The sequence below is a fragment of the Petromyzon marinus genome, chromosome 2 (assembly GCF_048934315.1).
Source record: "Petromyzon marinus isolate PM22_M1 ecotype Great Lakes invasive population chromosome 2, UKy_Petmar_22M1.pri1.0, whole genome shotgun sequence".
NCBI lineage: Eukaryota > Metazoa > Chordata > Hyperoartia > Petromyzontiformes > Petromyzontidae > Petromyzon > Petromyzon marinus.
The window spans coordinates 22,042,506-22,062,507 of record NC_133668.1 but is presented as its reverse complement, the minus strand read 5'-3'; the positions used below and the strand labels follow the sequence as shown (position 1 = coordinate 22,062,507).

The 20,002-nt window shown below is 44.7% G+C and overlaps 1 protein-coding gene across 1 annotated transcript in view; it reads right to left on the bottom strand.

Moving 5' to 3' along the window:
• LOC116945041 (signal transducer and activator of transcription 5A-like) overlaps positions 1-20,002 on the bottom strand; it is a 56,320-nt gene that overhangs the window by 20,905 nt on the left and 15,413 nt on the right. Inside the window, exons 4-7 of the mRNA XM_076071495.1 lie at positions 15,606-19,288; positions 12,511-12,641; positions 6,060-6,211; positions 46-201 (exon numbers count right to left, since the gene is read on the bottom strand). Of these exons, the coding sequence (XP_075927610.1) occupies positions 46-201; positions 6,060-6,211; positions 12,511-12,641; positions 15,606-15,741 (575 nt within the window). The 5' untranslated portion in view covers positions 15,742-19,288. The remainder of the gene's footprint in view (positions 1-45; positions 202-6,059; positions 6,212-12,510; positions 12,642-15,605; positions 19,289-20,002) is intronic.

Genomic DNA, 20,002 nt, shown 5'->3' with positions numbered 1-20,002 from the left:
CAGCCCCTGCCTCAGCAGCCAACCGCTCGGTGCACGCGGACCTACTTAGTGGCGATGTCGGAGAGCAGGCGGGCCAGGTTGTTGTTGAGATTGAGCAGGGCGTCGGGGCTCGGACCGGGCAGTGCCAGTTGCTGCAGCAAGGACTCGAATCGCTTGAGGTGCTGCCTCGATCGTATCACCGCGTCCGCCATGCACTCGCTCCTGCACCATCGCGCGCAAACGATTCTGCGGTGAGAAAATTATTCTCCATCCACGCATTTGAAGCTAATTGGAGCGATGGATTGGGCCGAAGTATGCAACTGTGTTACATGTCGCACAAAAAATAAAAACGATGAGCTCGTCAAACATTTGTTTGTTCACGTATGTAAAATGGAAACGTGCATTCGACTCGAAGGTAGATTCATCAAACATAAATCACTCAACACAGAGAGTCGGCTAACACAACAGGTAACACCCTAGGGACTCTCTCTCTGTGTCTCTCTCTCTCTGCTTGTGTGTCTGTCTGTGTCTCCGTGTCTATGTTTTGTCTCTCTCTCAAATTTAGCAATCTTTGGAAGAAGGTTAATCAACCAGGTAGGGTGTTGACTGTTGTGTTAGCCGACACTCTCTGTGTTGTATTGCATTATATTTCTAAGTTTACTAGGTTTGTTTTCTCATTCATTCTTACCTGATGACGGTTGCTTGTGTTGTAATCGAAACGTGGTATTAATGTCTATTTATTTAATTTCTTCCTACGTGACTCTACCGAAAGAACCAAAGAGTAATTTCGGCAGTCACGAAAGCTTCAAATCAAATTAATAACTCACCCTTACTCATTTCGTCAAGCAATTTGTTTTCCGTAGCTTTGGCTGTGATAAAGTCATGATGTCATCGTAATTTCAAAAGCAAAAACAATTCCGATGGCTATTACTTCAATGTGGAATGGAGGGCCTTCAAAATACGAGTGCCTAATGCCTTATTAGCCCATAGGTTAAGCCGGGCCCTGACCGTGTGCTCCCAGTGTCCTCACTATGGACCGCACGTGCTGTATGCTCTGCAAAGAGTGATCGTGCCTTGTCAATCAAACGAAGATTGTTCATTCTCATGGCTTGATTGAACCAAGTGGAAAACCACATTTACACGGTGGGGTTTTCTTTTTGTGCAGAGTCATTGGTGGCCAAGCTAAGACAACTAAATTGTACTTGAAACTCCGATTTAATCACAGGTGGTTGCCATATGGTGATTGATCCTCAGATATCAGCAGCACCAACTCAGTGCCCTGACAGTGTTAGTTCCCTATGCCACTCATTGGACTGAAATCAGTGCTCATTTTAATGACCTTGGAGGATCCGATGGCAGTCAAGGTGGGTATTACACCCTAGAAGCACGTATGGGATACGATTGCCAGCTCTGAGGTACAAAAAAAAAACCCCCGAGGCATACGAGAAGAATAATATCTCACAATACCGGTAGAGGGGGAGAACTCCATGTCAATCCATTGCCTCGACTGGTTTATTATCACGCAAAAACTAACGAAAATCGGGACTTTTCCATATCTGGGGAACACACTCACAGGCTTACCTGCACAACAGGAGGACAAGTCCCTTGGCAAACGCAAGACAGGTGGCAACCCTAGCATGGTTTATTGTATCGATGAGACATACCACTCCTGCAGTATTGTATCGATGAGACATACCACTCCTGCAGTATTGTATCGATGAGACATACCACTCCTGCAGTATTGTATCGATGAGACATACCACTCCTGCAGTATTGTATCGATGAGACATACCACTCCTGCAGTATTGTATCGATGAGACATACCACTCCTGCAGTATTGTATCGATGAGACATACCACTCCTGCAGTATTGTATCGATGAGACATACCACTCCCGCAGTATTGTATCGATGAGACATACCACTCCTGCAGTATTGTATCGATGAGACATACCACTCCTGCAGTATTGTATCGATGAGACATACCACTCCTGCAGTACTGTATCGATGAGACATACCACTCCTGCAGTATTGTATCGATGAGACATACCACTCCTGCGGTATTGTATCGATGAGACATACCACTCCTGCGGTATTGTATCGATGAGACATACCACTCCTGCAGTATTGTATCGATGAGACGTACCACTCCTGCAGTATTGTATCGATGAGACATACCACTCCTGCAGTATTGTATCGATGAGACATACCACTCCTGCAGTATTGTATCGATGAGACATACCACTCCTGCAGTATTGTATCGATGAGACATACCACTCCTGCAGTATTGTATCGATGAGACATACCACTCCTGCAGTATTGTATCGATGAGACATACCACTCCTGCAGTATTGTATCGATGAGACATACCACTCCTGCAGTATTGTATCGATGAGACATACCACTCCTGCAGTATTGTATCGATGAGACATACCACTCCTGCAGTATTGTATCGATGAGACATACCACTCCTGCAGTATTGTATCGATGAGACATACCACTCCCGCAGTATTGTATCGATGAGACATACCACTCCCGCAGTATTGTATCGATGAGACATACCACTCCCGCAGTATTGTATCGATGAGACATACCACTCCCGCAGTATTGTATCGATGAGACATACCACTCCTGCAGTATTGTATCGATGAGACATACCACTCCCGCAGTATTGTATCGATGAGACATACCACTCCTGCAGTATTGTATCGATGAGACATACCACTCCCGCAGTATTGTATCGATGAGACATACCACTCCTGCAGTATTGTATCGATGAGACATACCACTCCTGCAGTATTGTATCGATGAGACATACCACTCCTGCGGTATTGTATCGATGAGACATACCACTCCTGCAGTATTGTATCGATGAGACATACCACTCCTGCAGTATTGTATCGATGAGACATACCACTCCCGCAGTATTGTATCGATGAGACATACCACTCCCGCAGTATTGTATCGATGAGACATACCACTCCTGCAGTATTGTATCGATGAGACATACCACTCCTGCAGTATTGTATTGATGAGACATACCACTCCTGCGGTATTGTATCGATGAGACATACCACTCCTGCAGTATTGTATCGATGAGACATACCACTCCTGCAGTATTGTATCGATGAGACATACCACTCCTGCAGTATTGTATCGATGAGACATACCACTCCTGCAGTATTGTATCGATGAGACATACCACTCCTGCAGTATTGTATCGATGAGACATACCACTCCTGCAGTATTGTATCGATGAGACATACCACTCCCGCAGTATTGTATCGATGAGACATACCACTCCTGCAGTATTGTATCGATGAGACATACCACTCCTGCAGTATTGTATCGATGAGACATACCACTCCTGCAGTACTGTATCGATGAGACATACCACTCCTGCAGTATTGTATCGATGAGACATACCACTCCTGCGGTATTGTATCGATGAGACATACCACTCCTGCGGTATTGTATCGATGAGACATACCACTCCTGCAGTATTGTATCGATGAGACGTACCACTCCTGCAGTATTGTATCGATGAGACATACCACTCCTGCAGTATTGTATCGATGAGACATACCACTCCTGCAGTATTGTATCGATGAGACATACCACTCCTGCAGTATTGTATCGATGAGACATACCACTCCTGCAGTATTGTATCGATGAGACATACCACTCCTGCAGTATTGTATCGATGAGACATACCACTCCTGCAGTATTGTATCGATGAGACATACCACTCCTGCAGTATTGTATCGATGAGACATACCACTCCTGCAGTATTGTATCGATGAGACATACCACTCCTGCAGTATTGTATCGATGAGACATACCACTCCTGCAGTATTGTATCGATGAGACATACCACTCCCGCAGTATTGTATCGATGAGACATACCACTCCCGCAGTATTGTATCGATGAGACATACCACTCCCGCAGTATTGTATCGATGAGACATACCACTCCCGCAGTATTGTATCGATGAGACATACCACTCCCGCAGTATTGTATCGATGAGACATACCACTCCCGCAGTATTGTATCGATGAGACATACCACTCCCGCAGTATTGTATCGATGAGACATACCACTCCCGCAGTATTGTATCGATGAGACATACCACTCCTGCAGTATTGTATCGATGAGACATACCACTCCTGCAGTATTGTATCGATGAGACATACCACTCCTGCGGTATTGTATCGATGAGACATACCACTCCTGCAGTATTGTATCGATGAGACATACCACTCCTGCAGTATTGTATCGATGAGACATACCACTCCTGCAGTATTGTATCGATGAGACATACCACTCCCGCAGTATTGTATCGATGAGACATACCACTCCTGCAGTATTGTATCGATGAGACATACCACTCCTGCAGTATTGTATCGATGAGACATACCACTCCTGCGGTATTGTATCGATGAGACATACCACTCCTGCAGTATTGTATCGATGAGACATACCACTCCTGCAGTATTGTATCGATGAGACATACCACTCCTGCGGTATTGTATCGATGAGACATACCACTCCTGCAGTATTGTATCGATGAGACATACCACTCCTGCAGTATTGTATCGATGAGACATACCACTCCTGCGGTATTGTATCGATGAGACATACCACTCCTGCAGTATTGCATCGATGAGACATACCACTCCTGCAGTATTGTATCGATGAGACATACCACTCCTGCAGTATTGTATCGATGAGACATACCACTCTTGCAGTATTGTATCGATGAGACATACCACTCCTGCAGTATTGTATCGATGAGACATACCACTCCTGCAGTATTGTATCGATGAGACATACCACTCCCGCAGTATTGTATCGATGAGACATACCACTCCTGCAGTATTGTATCGATGAGACATACCACTCCCGCAGTATTGTATCGATGAGACATACCACTCCTGCAGTATTGTATCGATGAGACATACCACTCCTGCGGTATTGTATCGATGAGACATACCACTCCTGCAGTATTGTATCGATGAGACATACCACTCCTGCAGTATTGTATCGATGAGACATACCACTCCTGCAGTATTGTATCGATGAGACATACCACTCCCGCAGTATTGTATCGATGAGACATACCACTCCTGCAGTATTGTATCGATGAGACATACCACTCCCGCAGTATTGTATCGATGAGACATACCACTCCTGCAGTATTGTATCGATGAGACATACCACTCCTGCGGTATTGTATCGATGAGACATACCACTCCTGCAGTATTGTATCGATGAGACATACCACTCCTGCAGTATTGTATCGATGAGACATACCACTCCTGCAGTATTGTATCGATGAGACATACCACTCCCGCAGTATTGTATCGATGAGACATACCACTCCTGCAGTATTGTATCGATGAGACATACCACTCCTGCAGTATTGTATCGATGAGACATACCACTCCTGCGGTATTGTATCGATGAGACATACCACTCCTGCAGTATTGTATCGATGAGACATACCACTCCTGCAGTATTGTATCGATGAGACATACCACTCCTGCGGTATTGTATCGATGAGACATACCACTCCTGCAGTATTGTATCGATGAGACATACCACTCCTGCAGTATTGTATCGATGAGACATACCACTCCTGCGGTATTGTATCGATGAGACATACCACTCCTGCAGTATTGCATCGATGAGACATACCACTCCTGCAGTATTGTATCGATGAGACATACCACTCCTGCAGTATTGTATCGATGAGACATACCACTCTTGCAGTATTGTATCGATGAGACATACCACTCCTGCAGTATTGTATCGATGAGACATACCACTCCTGCAGTATTGTATCGATGAGACATACCACTCCTGCAGTATTGTATCGATGAGACATACCACTCCTGCAGTATTGTATCGATGAGACATACCACTCCTGCGGTATTGTATCGATGAGACATACCACTCCTGCAGTATTGTATCGATGAGACATACCACTCCTGCAGTATTGTATCGATGAGACATACCACTCCTGCGGTATTGTATCGATGAGACATACCACTCCTGCAGTATTGTATCGATGAGACATACCACTCCTGCAGGGCGTCCAGGCTGCCCTCGGGGGGGCCCCCGATGGCTGCCAGCTGCTGCTTGCGTTGCCACTGCGGCAGCTTGTCCTCCAGGAGACACGACAGCATCTGGTTGAGCAGCATCGTGCACGTCTGCAGCCTCTCCACCACGGTCTGCACGCAGCCGTCACGCGAGCAATCAGTCATAATCATAATAATAATAGTCACACGGGCCCATGCAGAGTTCACCGAGGCTCCAAAGGGACAATACTTGGCCTTTTCTTCTCACACAGCTTAAAGGTCGTGATCTAAGCGTGGCTTCTTCCACTCCAGCGCTAATTCCTTTGTCAAGGGGTACCTCTGCGGATGTGTATACTTTAACTTAGCTATTTCAATGAGCCATTTCAATGCTAAATTATATGCTAATTCCTTTGTCAAGGCGCGTGGTCTTTTTCTTCTCACACAGCTTAAAGGTCGTGATCTAAGCGTGGCTTCTTCCACTCCAGCGCTGTCCTCCAGACAGTCTCGTCCCTTCACCTGATGAAGGCCGCTTGTGTTGTGGCTGAAACGTCGTGATTTTTTGTTATTTTATTTTCACCTACGTGACTTTACCCAATAGAACCAAAGAGTAATACTAAAAGAGTCCGTAGCAAAGTCACAGTGTCTCCGTGCTCAAATAAGAATTAGGAGGGGACGCCATCCGTAATCGCGACCGAGCTGATGATGTAAATTATCAAATTCCCATGGCAGGGCGCAGTTTATCTATAGGATGGCCAATATTGACATTGCACAAGTGGTGCCAAATGTATGAGCCTCAGAAGGATGATGGGTTGAGTCGATCCTTGGATGAGTTTTGAACGTTCAACCTTAGAACCGTATTGTGAGTCAAGCCCGTTATTGAGCCACTGAGTGTTTCGGATCGTTGCAGAGAGTTGGCAAATTTGCCACCATATATATTCAAGTTTGATGTATTAGCGATATAATGCCACAAATCTCCCTTTGGTAATGAAAAATCATTGAATTCATGAAACAAAAAAAAGCTAAACGAAGTTCAGCGGTGCAGTGTGCCTGTAAACCAGTGACTTAGTTGTGGGGTTGGAATCATACTATATACAAGACGTCGACCTGCAGAGCACAGAGGCGCTCGAAAAGTACATCCAGCAAGCGTGTTTTCTGAAAAAATCTGCGTGGAGTTTGAGTGTTACCCCCATTTATACGTGCCAGACGGTTTCGTCCCATGTGCACAAAAATGATGTCTTCTGAAAAATAAAAGTCTTAAGCCGAAAGGAGGTTTTTTTCGTCTTCTTCAGGGCAACGGAAGCATTTACCGCAAAGGCCCAAGGGCTGCTGCTGAGGTTTCACTTGGGTCGGTATATTTTTGCGCGAAACCTCCCAAGTTAAATATGAATATTCTTGAAACATGTAAATATATTTCTATGACATCATCGAAAGAGGCTACGATTCAAAAGTGCAGCAAATTCCCTCGTCAAATATATATATTTTTGAAGAAAATCATGTGGGGTGATGATACATACAACAGCAAATGCCATTTGGAACAAACACTTTAGGTGATGTCGCTACACACGTGCTTGTTTATTTATTTAAATGTAATTACTTTGTTTTTTGTTACGCTATATTATCCTTAATTATTCATATACTAACACAATTAAAAACAACTGCACACTCCGATTTCCGTGTCCTCATAATTCGCGCTTCGATATTTTGCATCGTAAATTATTTTATAGTTGTGGCAACCTGAACTCCCTTACCGCGTTCCATCATTAACAAACACTGGCCTGTAACTTAACAATTAGCGAGTATATGATTTGGAATCAGGCGTGTTCGAGGCAAGCAGCATCACATTATACACGTCAAGATACCGTTGAACGTTTGGTCACCGTGACGATGGCACTCTAATTAATTCTTATTTTTATCCCTGTGCCGTTGCAGTCCCTGAAATTCCCTCTGTGTGTGTGACAGGGCAGTCCGACTTTACAGAAAGCTGCAGTTCCCTATTGAGCAGCAGGTGGCAGTGAGTCACAGAGCCCAGGCACTGAGTGATCGGTGGGACCGTTCGCCTGGAATTCCGAGGCGGTAGTACGCGTGACCGACAAAATGCCATGAAGCTGCGTGGCAAGACTAAAATTGCCACAGGTGGAATTTATGACGCTCAGCCTACGTTATTATGAAGTTCGTTTTTACGTGTGAAAAATAAGACAATGTTAATGCAAATTTATTTCCTTTCAGATAATAGTGAGACAATTTAGCTAGACACACTGGCAGAATTTGTGGTCAATTATCATCACAGGCCCGTAACCAAATCTCCCACACTGCACCCGTACTCAATAGATTCCAAAAGCTAAGCAGGTTTGATCCTGGAGAGTGCTGCAATAGTTGATCACCGTGCGCAATGGGCATGAGAGTGCAATGCAGACAACCCCATTATTCTGAATTCGCCCCACCTTCACTAACCCACAATAACAAGCGAAATGAAGCATGGCCAAATATCCCTCACGGCCGGCAAGGCGTAGGGAGAGGCCCTCATCCGACAGTGGATTGGCAGTTGGCTGACACAAAAGCGTGCTGAACATGGGCACGACATGTACTACTTATCACGATATTAGGTACATTATATATTTTTTCTCATTTTTTTAAATAGTAATTTCCTCAGCACTGAGCAGCTGCCTCACACACACACACACACCAAAAAACCACGTGACAGATGCCTTTCCTGGCCAGGGAGCCACAGAGTCATGAATCAGTCAACGTGCGGGTTTGATGTGGTCGCTGTCTCTCAGAGATGTGATGGGGGGAAATCGGGCTTCTTGTGTAAACAAGGCGCCGCCAGCCACCAACGGCTGAAAGCCTTGAGCAGTATGGGCTTTACAGGAGAAATACGTTGCGAACAACTTACAGGAAACTTTACTCCGGATCGTTTCTGTTGCAATTCAATTTTTAGTCAGTTATTAAAATTTCAGGTTTCCACTGTAATTTTACGAAATTACATTTCCAGTTATTAGAAATACATTGCGCATTGCACACACACACACACAGTGCACAGATTAACTGTCCAAAACACGCTTTACATAACTGCAGGGAATAGGTTTAATACCACGTTTTGAAGAAAAATGAAATCATGCTTTCTAGACGATGGCATTGCCTTTACTTCTGCTTTCGTGCGAACCTGACAGCAAACATGAATGGCATTATGGTGAGATTTGCAAATTATCAGGGACAGGCTGAAACCCAGGCCCTCTAGAGCAAGTTACTCATGCAGCACAGCTGTGACGCTGTGCTTTAGTTTGCTGTCCTTCCCCCGCACCACATATTATCATGGTTGGCTACGTAAGAAGAACAACATACATACACACATACGTACGCTGTCACCCCAGACAACACGCTGCATCTACCATAATCAGCATCTTCAGCAGCAGAATCAATATGGTAATCATCGCCATCATCAGCAGCACCAGCAGCATCATCATCAGCAGCAATTATCAATATAGGGAATTATCATCATCAGTATCACACATGATGAGCAGCGGCATAAATTTCATCATCACCACCATCCAAACATCCATATGTATACAAAAGATAAATATTTGCTTGTTTTAGTCTTTGTAGATTATTGAGGCAAAGTGCTGTTAGCAAAGCTCCCATTTAGCCTAACGTAGCATAGAGGAGCTCCAATGTTTGACCACCTTTGTCTCCCCGGCGTTGACGTGGACGGCACTGTCGCAATGTGCCACGAGGTGCTCAGTGGCAGTCAGCCTATCGGGGACCCCGGTCGAGTTCCCGAAGCTGATCAACACTCCATGGCATTGATGCGCGTCGTGGAAGCTTGGTCTCCCAGTTGCATGAACCCCTCGCCAAACTCACGCCACAAGCTGTGTTACGTGTACAAAAAAGAGTTTGGCCTCGGAATGGTTTGACCTTACTTCCCCACACTAGTCAGCAAGGGGTTTGTGAATGTGGGGGAAGGGGGCGGTACTGATTGAGATATCACTCAGCACTGAAGTTAGCAAAAGCTTGGAATCGAACTCAGGACAACCAAGTTCATAGTACAGAGCACTAACCACTGTGCCACCGTTCCACCGCCATAAACTTTATCACCAGATGAGAATCTATGAGCCGTACGTGGCTCGTAGCGGAGGCCTTAGACGTGCACGTTAATCGTATGCTGCGAAGCGAATACGCATTTACATATTTATTACAACGATGAGGACCCTTCTTCTCATCCCTTCAATGAAAGTATACGATGCTCTTCACCGCTGTGTCAATTGTACAACGCAGCAGAGACATCGGTGCGGAGTATATCATTCTTCGCGACAGAGCCTTCGAAAGGTCTTTCAGCAATGCCCGACCGCCCAGTGCCAAGGGAAAGTGCCTTGACCACATTTTGCCTGCCCCTTTGCGGTGGGACGTCGGGTATCAGATCCTGCCAATGTTTGCCTTCATAGTTTGTTATGAATTTCTCACCATTTGCAGGTGCTTTCCATGGCCCGGTTCTAAGTGATAATTGAAGCACACTCAACAGTGCAAAATGTGATAAACAACTTCAAACAATGGAGCGTCTAGTGAACAAGCTGTCCACCATGACTATTTTTCCGTGATTCACTCCGCATCTCCAAAAGGTCTTGACTGGATATTAAAGATTAAACGTCGTACTGGAAAATATTCATATTCCTCCATACATCAAAGTGAGTGTTGGGATAACAGATTATTTTTTGCTTCCCCGTGATAAACATTACAATTATTCCATAGACATGCCAGGCTCAACAGTCTGCGTGAATTGTTTTTTTTGGAAGCCAAAGGTGTGCCGGTTAGTGTTTCGGTCTGCCCGAGATTATCTCGGTAAGTCTGCGACCTGACTCCAAAAAAGTATACCACTCATTTGAACGCAGCACACATGAAAAGTTTCCATATCTCGGTACACACAAAGCTGTTTTTGTCTGAAACAACAATCTGATATCATACTCCACTTCCTGCCAAAGCTGCGCTCGCCAGACACCGGACACTTCATTTGCAATCACGTTTTCAGGGCTGCTCGTATCACGCACTTTACCTGCTTGCATAAGACGGACACATGGATGCAATAGTAAAAAAAAAAGGCTCTGCAGTATATCCAGCTTGCGTATATATGTGTAAAAGACAAACGACGATCAGCACCCATAATGCATTATTAACAGAATTCAGAATATTTACTTTGTGGATAGTATGCATCTGCTGCATCCTGAATAAACATGCTTCAGCGCTACCTTGGCACAATAATCTGATGTGTTGTTTTAAGATCAAAGTGCATTATTTTAAAATGTACTCCTACTTCTTGTAACTTTGAGGAAATGATGACTGGTTGAATGTGCTGTTTCACTGAAATAAAGACGATATTTGCCAGAGGGAAAGTTTATAGAAATTTTCAGAACTAGCAGTTATCAGTCGGAAAGAAAAAAAAATCTTCCACACATTATCATTGATCCATTGCATAAAGACAACCATTAAACTCTTCTAATTTACCAGACACTGTATACATGTAAATGTTTGAATAGCGTATATGACAGACTAATGATTAGCTATTCAGTGTTCTTAACATTTATAAAGTCACCGACGCATTCAGTGAACTGCACACGAAGCAAAAAAATTCCAAAATGCTGTCACCGTCTAATTTGAAGCGGAGGAGACAAAATGTTCAGGCCAAAATTTTCACGAATGCATCACCAAACCACGCTGCCCGTCAAACTGCCTCCCACGGCAGTAAATCCCGAAGTTCGCGGCTCCACAGAGCCCTCGGTGCGGTTCCTTTCAAACAAAAAAGGCGTTCTCAGAAACCACCTCGCTGCGACTCGTACTCCACGTTCCCGTAACTGGCACCGAGATGATTCGTAAAGGTGCCAGGCGAAAAAAAATTTCACAGCGTTGTTGACACCACTGCTTTGCGGGACGGAATTTTTGTGTTTGTGTGTTTGCCTCTTCCACCCCCCCCCCCCCCAGTGAACGGGGCGAGCAAACGGTCAAACCATAAGCTGCCACTTTTATCCGTAAACCTCGTCTCTTCCTACCGCAGCGTGTCGAGGAAGTATTTGTGATGGGGCTGAGCGTACACGGCTTAAGCAGGCAGGACAACGTGCAGCTAACGGTGCGAGAAACAGCCTTTTGCCAGGTACATTGCCTATTGAGGTGGAAAAGTAGGCCGAGCACCCTCTATACAGCTCCCCCCTAGCTGAGACCCACTCCTGTCAAGCGGTGATATGAGAGGAAGCAGTTGCAGGGCTGCACTTTTACCTTAACCCGCACAAATATCGACCCTCCACACCACTTGATGGCTGACATCGTTTTCAGGACGATTTCGGTCAACCGTCTCATACTGAGCAAATACATCGCAGGAAAAGCAATTTCAATTTCTGACCCAAGGTTTTCCAGCCGGGATCTGATACCAGAGCCCAAGACGGGACACCGAAGCTTGGCGCATCACGTACCATGCGCAGCTGCACGATGGTCTGCACCTGCTGTCGTAGCAAAGTGTCCAGGGTGGCCTGTCGCTGCCGCAGGCTCTGGTCCCTCAGCTGGTCGCTTGGGGTCTGAAGCTGGGATGTATGGCTGAGCTGGACTGAATGGACGCGCACGCATGCAAGCAGAACGGACACGTGTGAACAAATGCACGTTCGTGTATGAACACGCGCAAACACATTGAAGTCAACAGAAAGTTAAAAAAAAAGCAAGCATCTTCTTTGGTTCTTTCGGCAAAGTCACGTAGAATGAGAATAAAATAATAAAATAACACAATAAAATTCTCACGACGTTTCGGCCACAACGCAAAGCGGCCGTCTTCAGGTGAAAGGTACAGACCCGTCGGGACGACAGAAGCTCATTCTACGTGGTGGTGACTTTACCGAAAGAACCACAGAAGATGAATCCTTGCAGTCACGAAAGCTTTAAATCGAAAAAAAGCATCGTTTTTACCCAAAACAACCATGGGGCACTGCTCATGCCGGTCGGTGGTCCTGATCGAGTGATGTAATTCCCATATTGCTATTGCATGGGCCAAAGTCTACATGCGGATGACCAAATGCAGACATCTCCAGAGACATGCTCAGTGGCGCCGAATGGGTTGAGGAAACCCACGACGGGTATTTTAACTTACAACCATTAAATTGTAGGTCGTGCGCTTGAATCACCACTGCATCCAAAGTACGCATTTTGTTTATCTGTTGGGTACCATCAATGAACAAAGCAACTGAGCCACCCATATGTGACCTGCAGTTCAGTAGATTTGGCAACAAGATTTGCCTCGATCGGCCAACTAGCCGTCGACATAGAAAGGGGGATATTTTCACCACCAGCTCAGAACCGTGAATGAAAAAAAAAAAGCACCTCTCTCTGCTTCTTTGGGTCACCAAAACGTTAAGTCCGGTATTAAACTTCACATTAACTCAATTGGCCACATTAAGTGTAAAACACGAAGTGAATGTTGCACCCACTCGGCACAGTTAAATTAAATTTGGTGACCACCATTCAACCTTTGCTTTTGCACAATGAGAGTGTGTGTGTGTGTTAGTGCGCGTCCTGTTTCGTATCTAATCACACAGTTTCCAATACGTATTAAATGCACCAGTTTGCCAGCGGTCACCCCAGTGATATTTCCAAAATGAACACCTAGATGTCTGCGATTACATTGTAACACATGTTAATTATCGGATATGCCTGACACGTGCGTCAGTGCAGAGTTGTGTGGGTCAACAAATTGTTGTTGGCATGGTTTTGCTTTTTTAAACTGGTGCTGGATTGGACGTCTGATTTGTGTCAACTCAGCAGCCGCATTTGCTACGGCAGTTGGCGCCGTGGAAAGTTTGGAGCCAAACTAACTGTGGTCGCATATGCAGCGCTACAGAATGTTACTATTTGCGGGAACACAGTTGTGCGTATGCATTAATGTGTGCATATGTAAATGCAGGCCGGGTTAAGATAAGTCATATTGTGTTCTGCTCATCAGTGCAGTGAGTCAGAATGTGCAGGTTCTCTTGGCTAGATGAGAACACATGCATCTGTTGAGTCCATTCACTTTTAAAATTACAGCAACACCTTGGATTGCGAGTAACTTGGTCTGCGAGTGTTTTGCAAGACGAGCAAAAATATTTAAAGAAATATTAATTGGATAAACGATCGAGGGTCTTGCAATCGGAGTAGTGTACGTATGCGCTTTGTCTGCCGAGCGTCACGTGATCACAACTGATATACGAGTGATTTGATAGACGAGTGCTTTGGATTACAAACACGTTTCCGGAACGAATTATGCTCGCAATCCAAGGTTTTACCGGTATATGTATAATGCACGTGCCCAACGCTTGAATGCCTGCCCTGCTGAAACCTCCGTATTTCTATCATGGAATTAGTTTGATGCATCATCAAACTCATTCCATGCTTATTCTGTTACTATCACTCTGGTCTGTTAGCTGTTCATCACATCATACGTCATTGTCTCTGCTTTCACATGTTAGACACGTTAAAGCCATTGGTTACTCTGTTCACCTGTACCTCTGTGTAACATCAATGTTACGACGCATCTTCCAGTATTGTCCTTGTAGCTGCATGTCCATCTGCCCATTGCTTGACCAGGTAAGTGTATCAGGTATTAACTCAATCGTAGATGCCTTTCCAATGTTTATGTGCCCATCTTGTATCAGTTTAGTCAGTCTCTATCTATTCATTTACCTGTTTATACTGTGCACCTAAAAACTGAACACATTTGCATTAGCTGAGTGTTTTTTTGTTATTTTTGTTTGCGCACCACTGCCATAATTTGGTGATACTGCATTGCCAGTGATTTCAAGCCACCGACTGATTATTAGTATTATTACTTTGTAGAAAGTATCCATTTGTAAAAAGTTATACTAATCAGTGATTCATACTCCTGTAGTTCCTTTGAAGGTATGCCCACTCACTGTGTACGTGTCATCTGCATCTTTCAGGGCAGCCTTTTAGGGCCTTCGTTGTATCTGTCTATCTCCTCATCCGAGCACAGGTAAAAGTCCAGCCGCTAGCTTCATCACGTACTTGTTTGTCCAACAGACGCTGGTATTCATTTGTCTACAAGGTCAGTATTCTTGTGCCTTGTCCTTACATATGTTCATTCATCGGTCAATCCATTAGCAAATTGTATTTTATATATGTCAAGCTAAACAACCATGTGTCCATCAGATAAGCCTTCCAATGCCCAGTGTCTGTATCTGCCCATTGGACGATGCACCAATTGGCTCTGGTTGCCACCGCTCCTGGTTTTCCCAGAACGTCCTCTTTTTTTTGAGGCAGCTGTCCGGGGTAATCTCTCTTGTGTTCCCGGGACATTAAACTCGCGAATTTTGTTTTTGTCAGTTGTGTACCGATACGCCACCCAACACGATGCATGTACTTTCCACCTCCGATTGGCACGCAACAAAACATTCGTACACAGGCCTCCCGTATTCTGGAATTCTGAGGCATTCCTCTTCCCATGGACCCCCCCAGAGTTGGTTAACCGCCCCCCCCCCTCGGCGGGCGCGTGCGCGAGTGCAGTTTGCGCGCTGGTGCAGATTACCCTCGATGTGCAAGCTCTCATCGTAGTGCAGCATAAATCTGTCCTGCTCGTTGTGGAGGCCCCTGATCTCCGTCTCGGCCTCGCGCACGGCCCTCTCCACGTCCCCGTGACCACGCCCGGCCAGACCGCCCTCCATCCCGCACGCCGCTCGGCTCTTGACTGCGGCGAGACCGCCCCGTGGCGCTCTGCAACGCGGCTCGCGCAAAGTTCCGGCAAGGGCGTTAGGGAAGAAGGCGGAGCAAGCAAGGGGTGACAGCCACGAACATTCGGAAGGCAGAATAGCCGGCGTAATTGTTAGCCGTGACGTGACCGTTCCTGCGTTCACGATGCACTCTGTAGAGAGGCTCTCTCGGATGTCCCCTGAGTCGGGGGGGGCCCTTCTGCTGGCAGTGGCGTGATCAAGGATTTTGCAGGGCTGCGCCTTTAACTTTCACCTTGTGAGACTGAGCCGAGAGATCCCACGTGGAGCGCGTATTGACAACAGTCGTTCATTTACACTTTTGCACCACTGTGAACTTTCTTTTTTTGCTGAAGTTGCACTTTGCTGTGTCCTCGTTAAGGATTACTGTATTTGGCCTCAATTTACCTTTGCCATGAATGAATATGCACACTCTGTCAGGGTGTAAATGTATGGTATCATTGAAGCACGCTACAGTTCAACGTAGCAAATGTTTGTGATTTGTGTAGCGTCGAATGCTGATTTATTGTTCGACTTCAAGTATTGTTTGCACTTCAATTGCATTTCACAGAGTTGAGTTGCATCCACATTAAAAGGATGGACTGCACACCGTTCAGAATACTAAGGATTTGTAACATGTTTAAGGAAATGTGTTTTGTTGTTGCTATGAACAGTATCATGGTTTTCTATTTCCTCTTAAGTCAAGTGTTTGGTTTAGAATTAATAATATAGTTTAATTTATTATTATAATAGGGTTTTCCCCTTTTTTCTGGTAACAAAACTGAAACCTTTTTTTACAAGGATTCATGTCTGCATTAACCACAATACCTGCAGTCAAAATGCAAACAAAAAGCACATTATGATAATATATGCATTGTCCTTGAAACTGATTGGTCCACACCAAGGGACGGCTTTCTTTTGAGCCTCGACCCAATTGGTGCTCGACCAGATGACGCCAAAGGGCACTTCAATTGCATTAGTTTAGTAAGCAACATTTACCGATATAAAATTATGACCTTTTAACATAAGTTTTATAGCGATTGAGAAAAGCATGAATCCTGATGCAGAAAACCAATCTGTAGGTCAGTGCAGTATGACACAATTTACACCTGCAGCACAACTATGAATGGCAGATGTGAGAAATGCATCAACGTAAGTTTTTGTCCTTAGAACCGTGCTCAAAAATATTTTATCGATAAAACATTATTCATCGTTAATGACCAACCATTGACTGATTAGCATGATAGAAACACTTACCCCCAAACAGTTGTGCCTGCAAATTTGTGATGTCTCGTCAATTGCATTGCATTGAGACAGCACCTTTCTTTACCTTCAAACATCTGCCAGCCACTGTGACCCTTCTCCCATATACAAACCCGGTGTCTTTGCCTGGCCAGGTCAGTTTAAGCACCCAGAATTCTGGAATTTATCCGGCATGTGTGGACCCTGAGATAAATACGACACATTGCGTTACCCCACAGGGCAATTCATTAGCCTCTCCAATGAAAGCTCGTTCATATGGGGACGCTGGAGTGAGGGCACAAGCAGATGCCATGAGATATCGCATTGCCTAGGGTCAGGGGTCGGCACTATTTTCGAATTTGGCAGTGAAAAAAAAAAGCTCAATATTTAAAGAGCCACAATGCGCGTGAATACGAGAAGTGGATAGGTTTGTGAGAAGTTGCTTGCTCAGATCAGTTCTGCACACAGCGATCGTCTCAATGTTAGCGAATGTTCCGGAACGTTTCAATAATATTCTTTTCAAGAAGGTCCTGTTTGAGATGCTTGGCCAATCTATTTCTGAATACGTTTTTGTTTTAAGTCGGGGGGGGGGGTGGTTAAAAGAAATCGAATTTTCCCTATACCCCCCCACCCCCCAACTAACACACGAGTGGACAATATTCCTCACAGTCAACAACTTGCATTCTGTGTTGCATCACACAAATCACCACCCCCAAAAACATTTCATGCAAACTCGCGTCCTCCCATGCAACACAAATTGGTCTCTCGTCATTGAGCCAACCTTGCGTTCAAAGCACTGCTTTAGAGGCGTTGTGCCATCGTGCCCCCTCCTGCCCCGGCTCAGATGCCAGCAGCTTGAGTGGCCGCGCTTTCAGCCCCATGCGCGTGCGATATTTACGCATCGATATTGTGCCGCGATGTAACACCGCATTGACACGATCGACGTTGCTGCGTGGAAAACCACACTGTGGGCTCATGCAGAAGAAGCCTGTGCATCGCACGCCAGGGCTGCGAAGCCTGAAGCGTGACTGTGAGCTTTCTGTGACCCACACAGCCTTTGAACTGGAGCGATACCATCATCATCATCATCTCTACCTTATAGAGAACAGAGACACTGTGCTTACCACACACTCGAGATAATGATCTGGGCACAAAAAAACGTTTCAAAAGCAACAAGCTTTTGTAGGGAATTAAATGAAAAAATGCTATACATTTTTTTTTAAAACGCATTTACCGTGATGTTTGTGACACCACATATGCAGATTCACAATTAGTGTTACTCATAAAGTACTCTATTATATTACGTCCATTCACGTGCTCTCTTACTCCTTAATTACATTGCTTATCTTAGTATCCAATTCTCACAGCATGTTTACTGCTCATTATTCATACGATATCTCTAGATTGTGGACTGTATTGTTTATGTTACAGATGGGCCATTACTTCTATGCGAGACTTAAGAATAGCGTGTGTTAGTCACTAAGACTAATTCCAACATTTCAAAACTGTAAAGAAAGCAGTTTTTTTCTGAAATTATTTTCGTCACAATATCTCTCCGTTACTTTAGACGTAATATATATTTCTTTGGACTGGATCGCGTAAATATAATAAGTAAAGATAAATTGTCTAAAGTTTAATCCAGTGACATGATATAAGTTCAAACAAACTTTATACACAATTGAATTGAACTGTTTTATTTCACCTGCCTTGATACGTTTGGTATTTAAACATTCATATCAGTACTCATGAAAATTACTTTTAAATACAGCACACTATGCATATTAAAAAAAAAACCCAAAAAATCCAAAAATCTACGAATTTTGCTGTTGTGCAAATGGCACGGCGTAATGCTCCGTCACGGTCATTTCTATTTTATATATTTAAAACTCTACAAAACATCATTAACAAAAAGACCCAGGGAGCAAATATCAATGGCTCGATCTCACCTTCGCTTCGGCATTGGTCTCACGTCTAAAGGGCACACATTTTTCATATCAACACCAGCCACATCCCGTTTAAGGCAGCGGCAAGAGTTGTTATAGCGTGACAATCCAACATCCCGTTTAAGGCAGCGGCAAAGGTTATTACAGCGTACAAACAAAACATGCATGCGTACTCATACTCACATTTGGGGTAAAGATTTAGCACATGCTGCAGAACAATGGGAGGGCACTTTCGCAAGATCCAAGGGAGGTCAAGATGGCATTCACAGCGATGAAATCACTTGTCACCGGCAAAGCCCTGGCTTCGTGGACGCAGCCTCCTGTAGTTGACCACGCACAGATGAAGGAAGCAGGCAGGCAGGCGACCAGTTGGCTGGGCAGTTTGTATCCGAGTCTGGAGTGCTAGAGCGTGTGCGTGCGCGCGCGCGTGCGTGCTCGAGTGTGGGCTGCTTTGTGTTTCAGGGGCTCTGTGAAGGTGCTAATTATACTGTTGTGTTCACGCAATTTCCGCAAAGGACTGCGGTTCCACTTTTTTTTGTTTATGGTGAACAGCTTCAGTGTGCGCCCGCGTTCATTTCCGTTTATGTCCGACAGGATATGCAACATACGAAGAAGAAGAAATTTTCCACGCATGTCCACGCTATTCGTCCCCTGCGCATGTGATGACGTACATTTTGTTTCACGACTGTATATACAGACTTGAAAAGTGAATCTACCGTGGTCTTAAATAAACGATAGTGGCTCCCATCAGTGACAAAAAAAAACCATGTACTTCTAGATTAGAAGCACATTAACCCTGCAACTACGTCCATATTTAAATTGCCACATAAACATGTTTATAACATTTTACCCGGACAAATTGAGCACATGTACGGGGATATTGTCAACCATTTAATCTGCATCATCTGTTGCGTGTATTATATTTCCCACTGTGCTAATTGCGTATTTCATGTCACTTTTTCCAACTGTTTGTCAGTTTGAAATTATCATCTGCTGCGTATACGTGTAAATGCACATAACATTGTTTTAACATC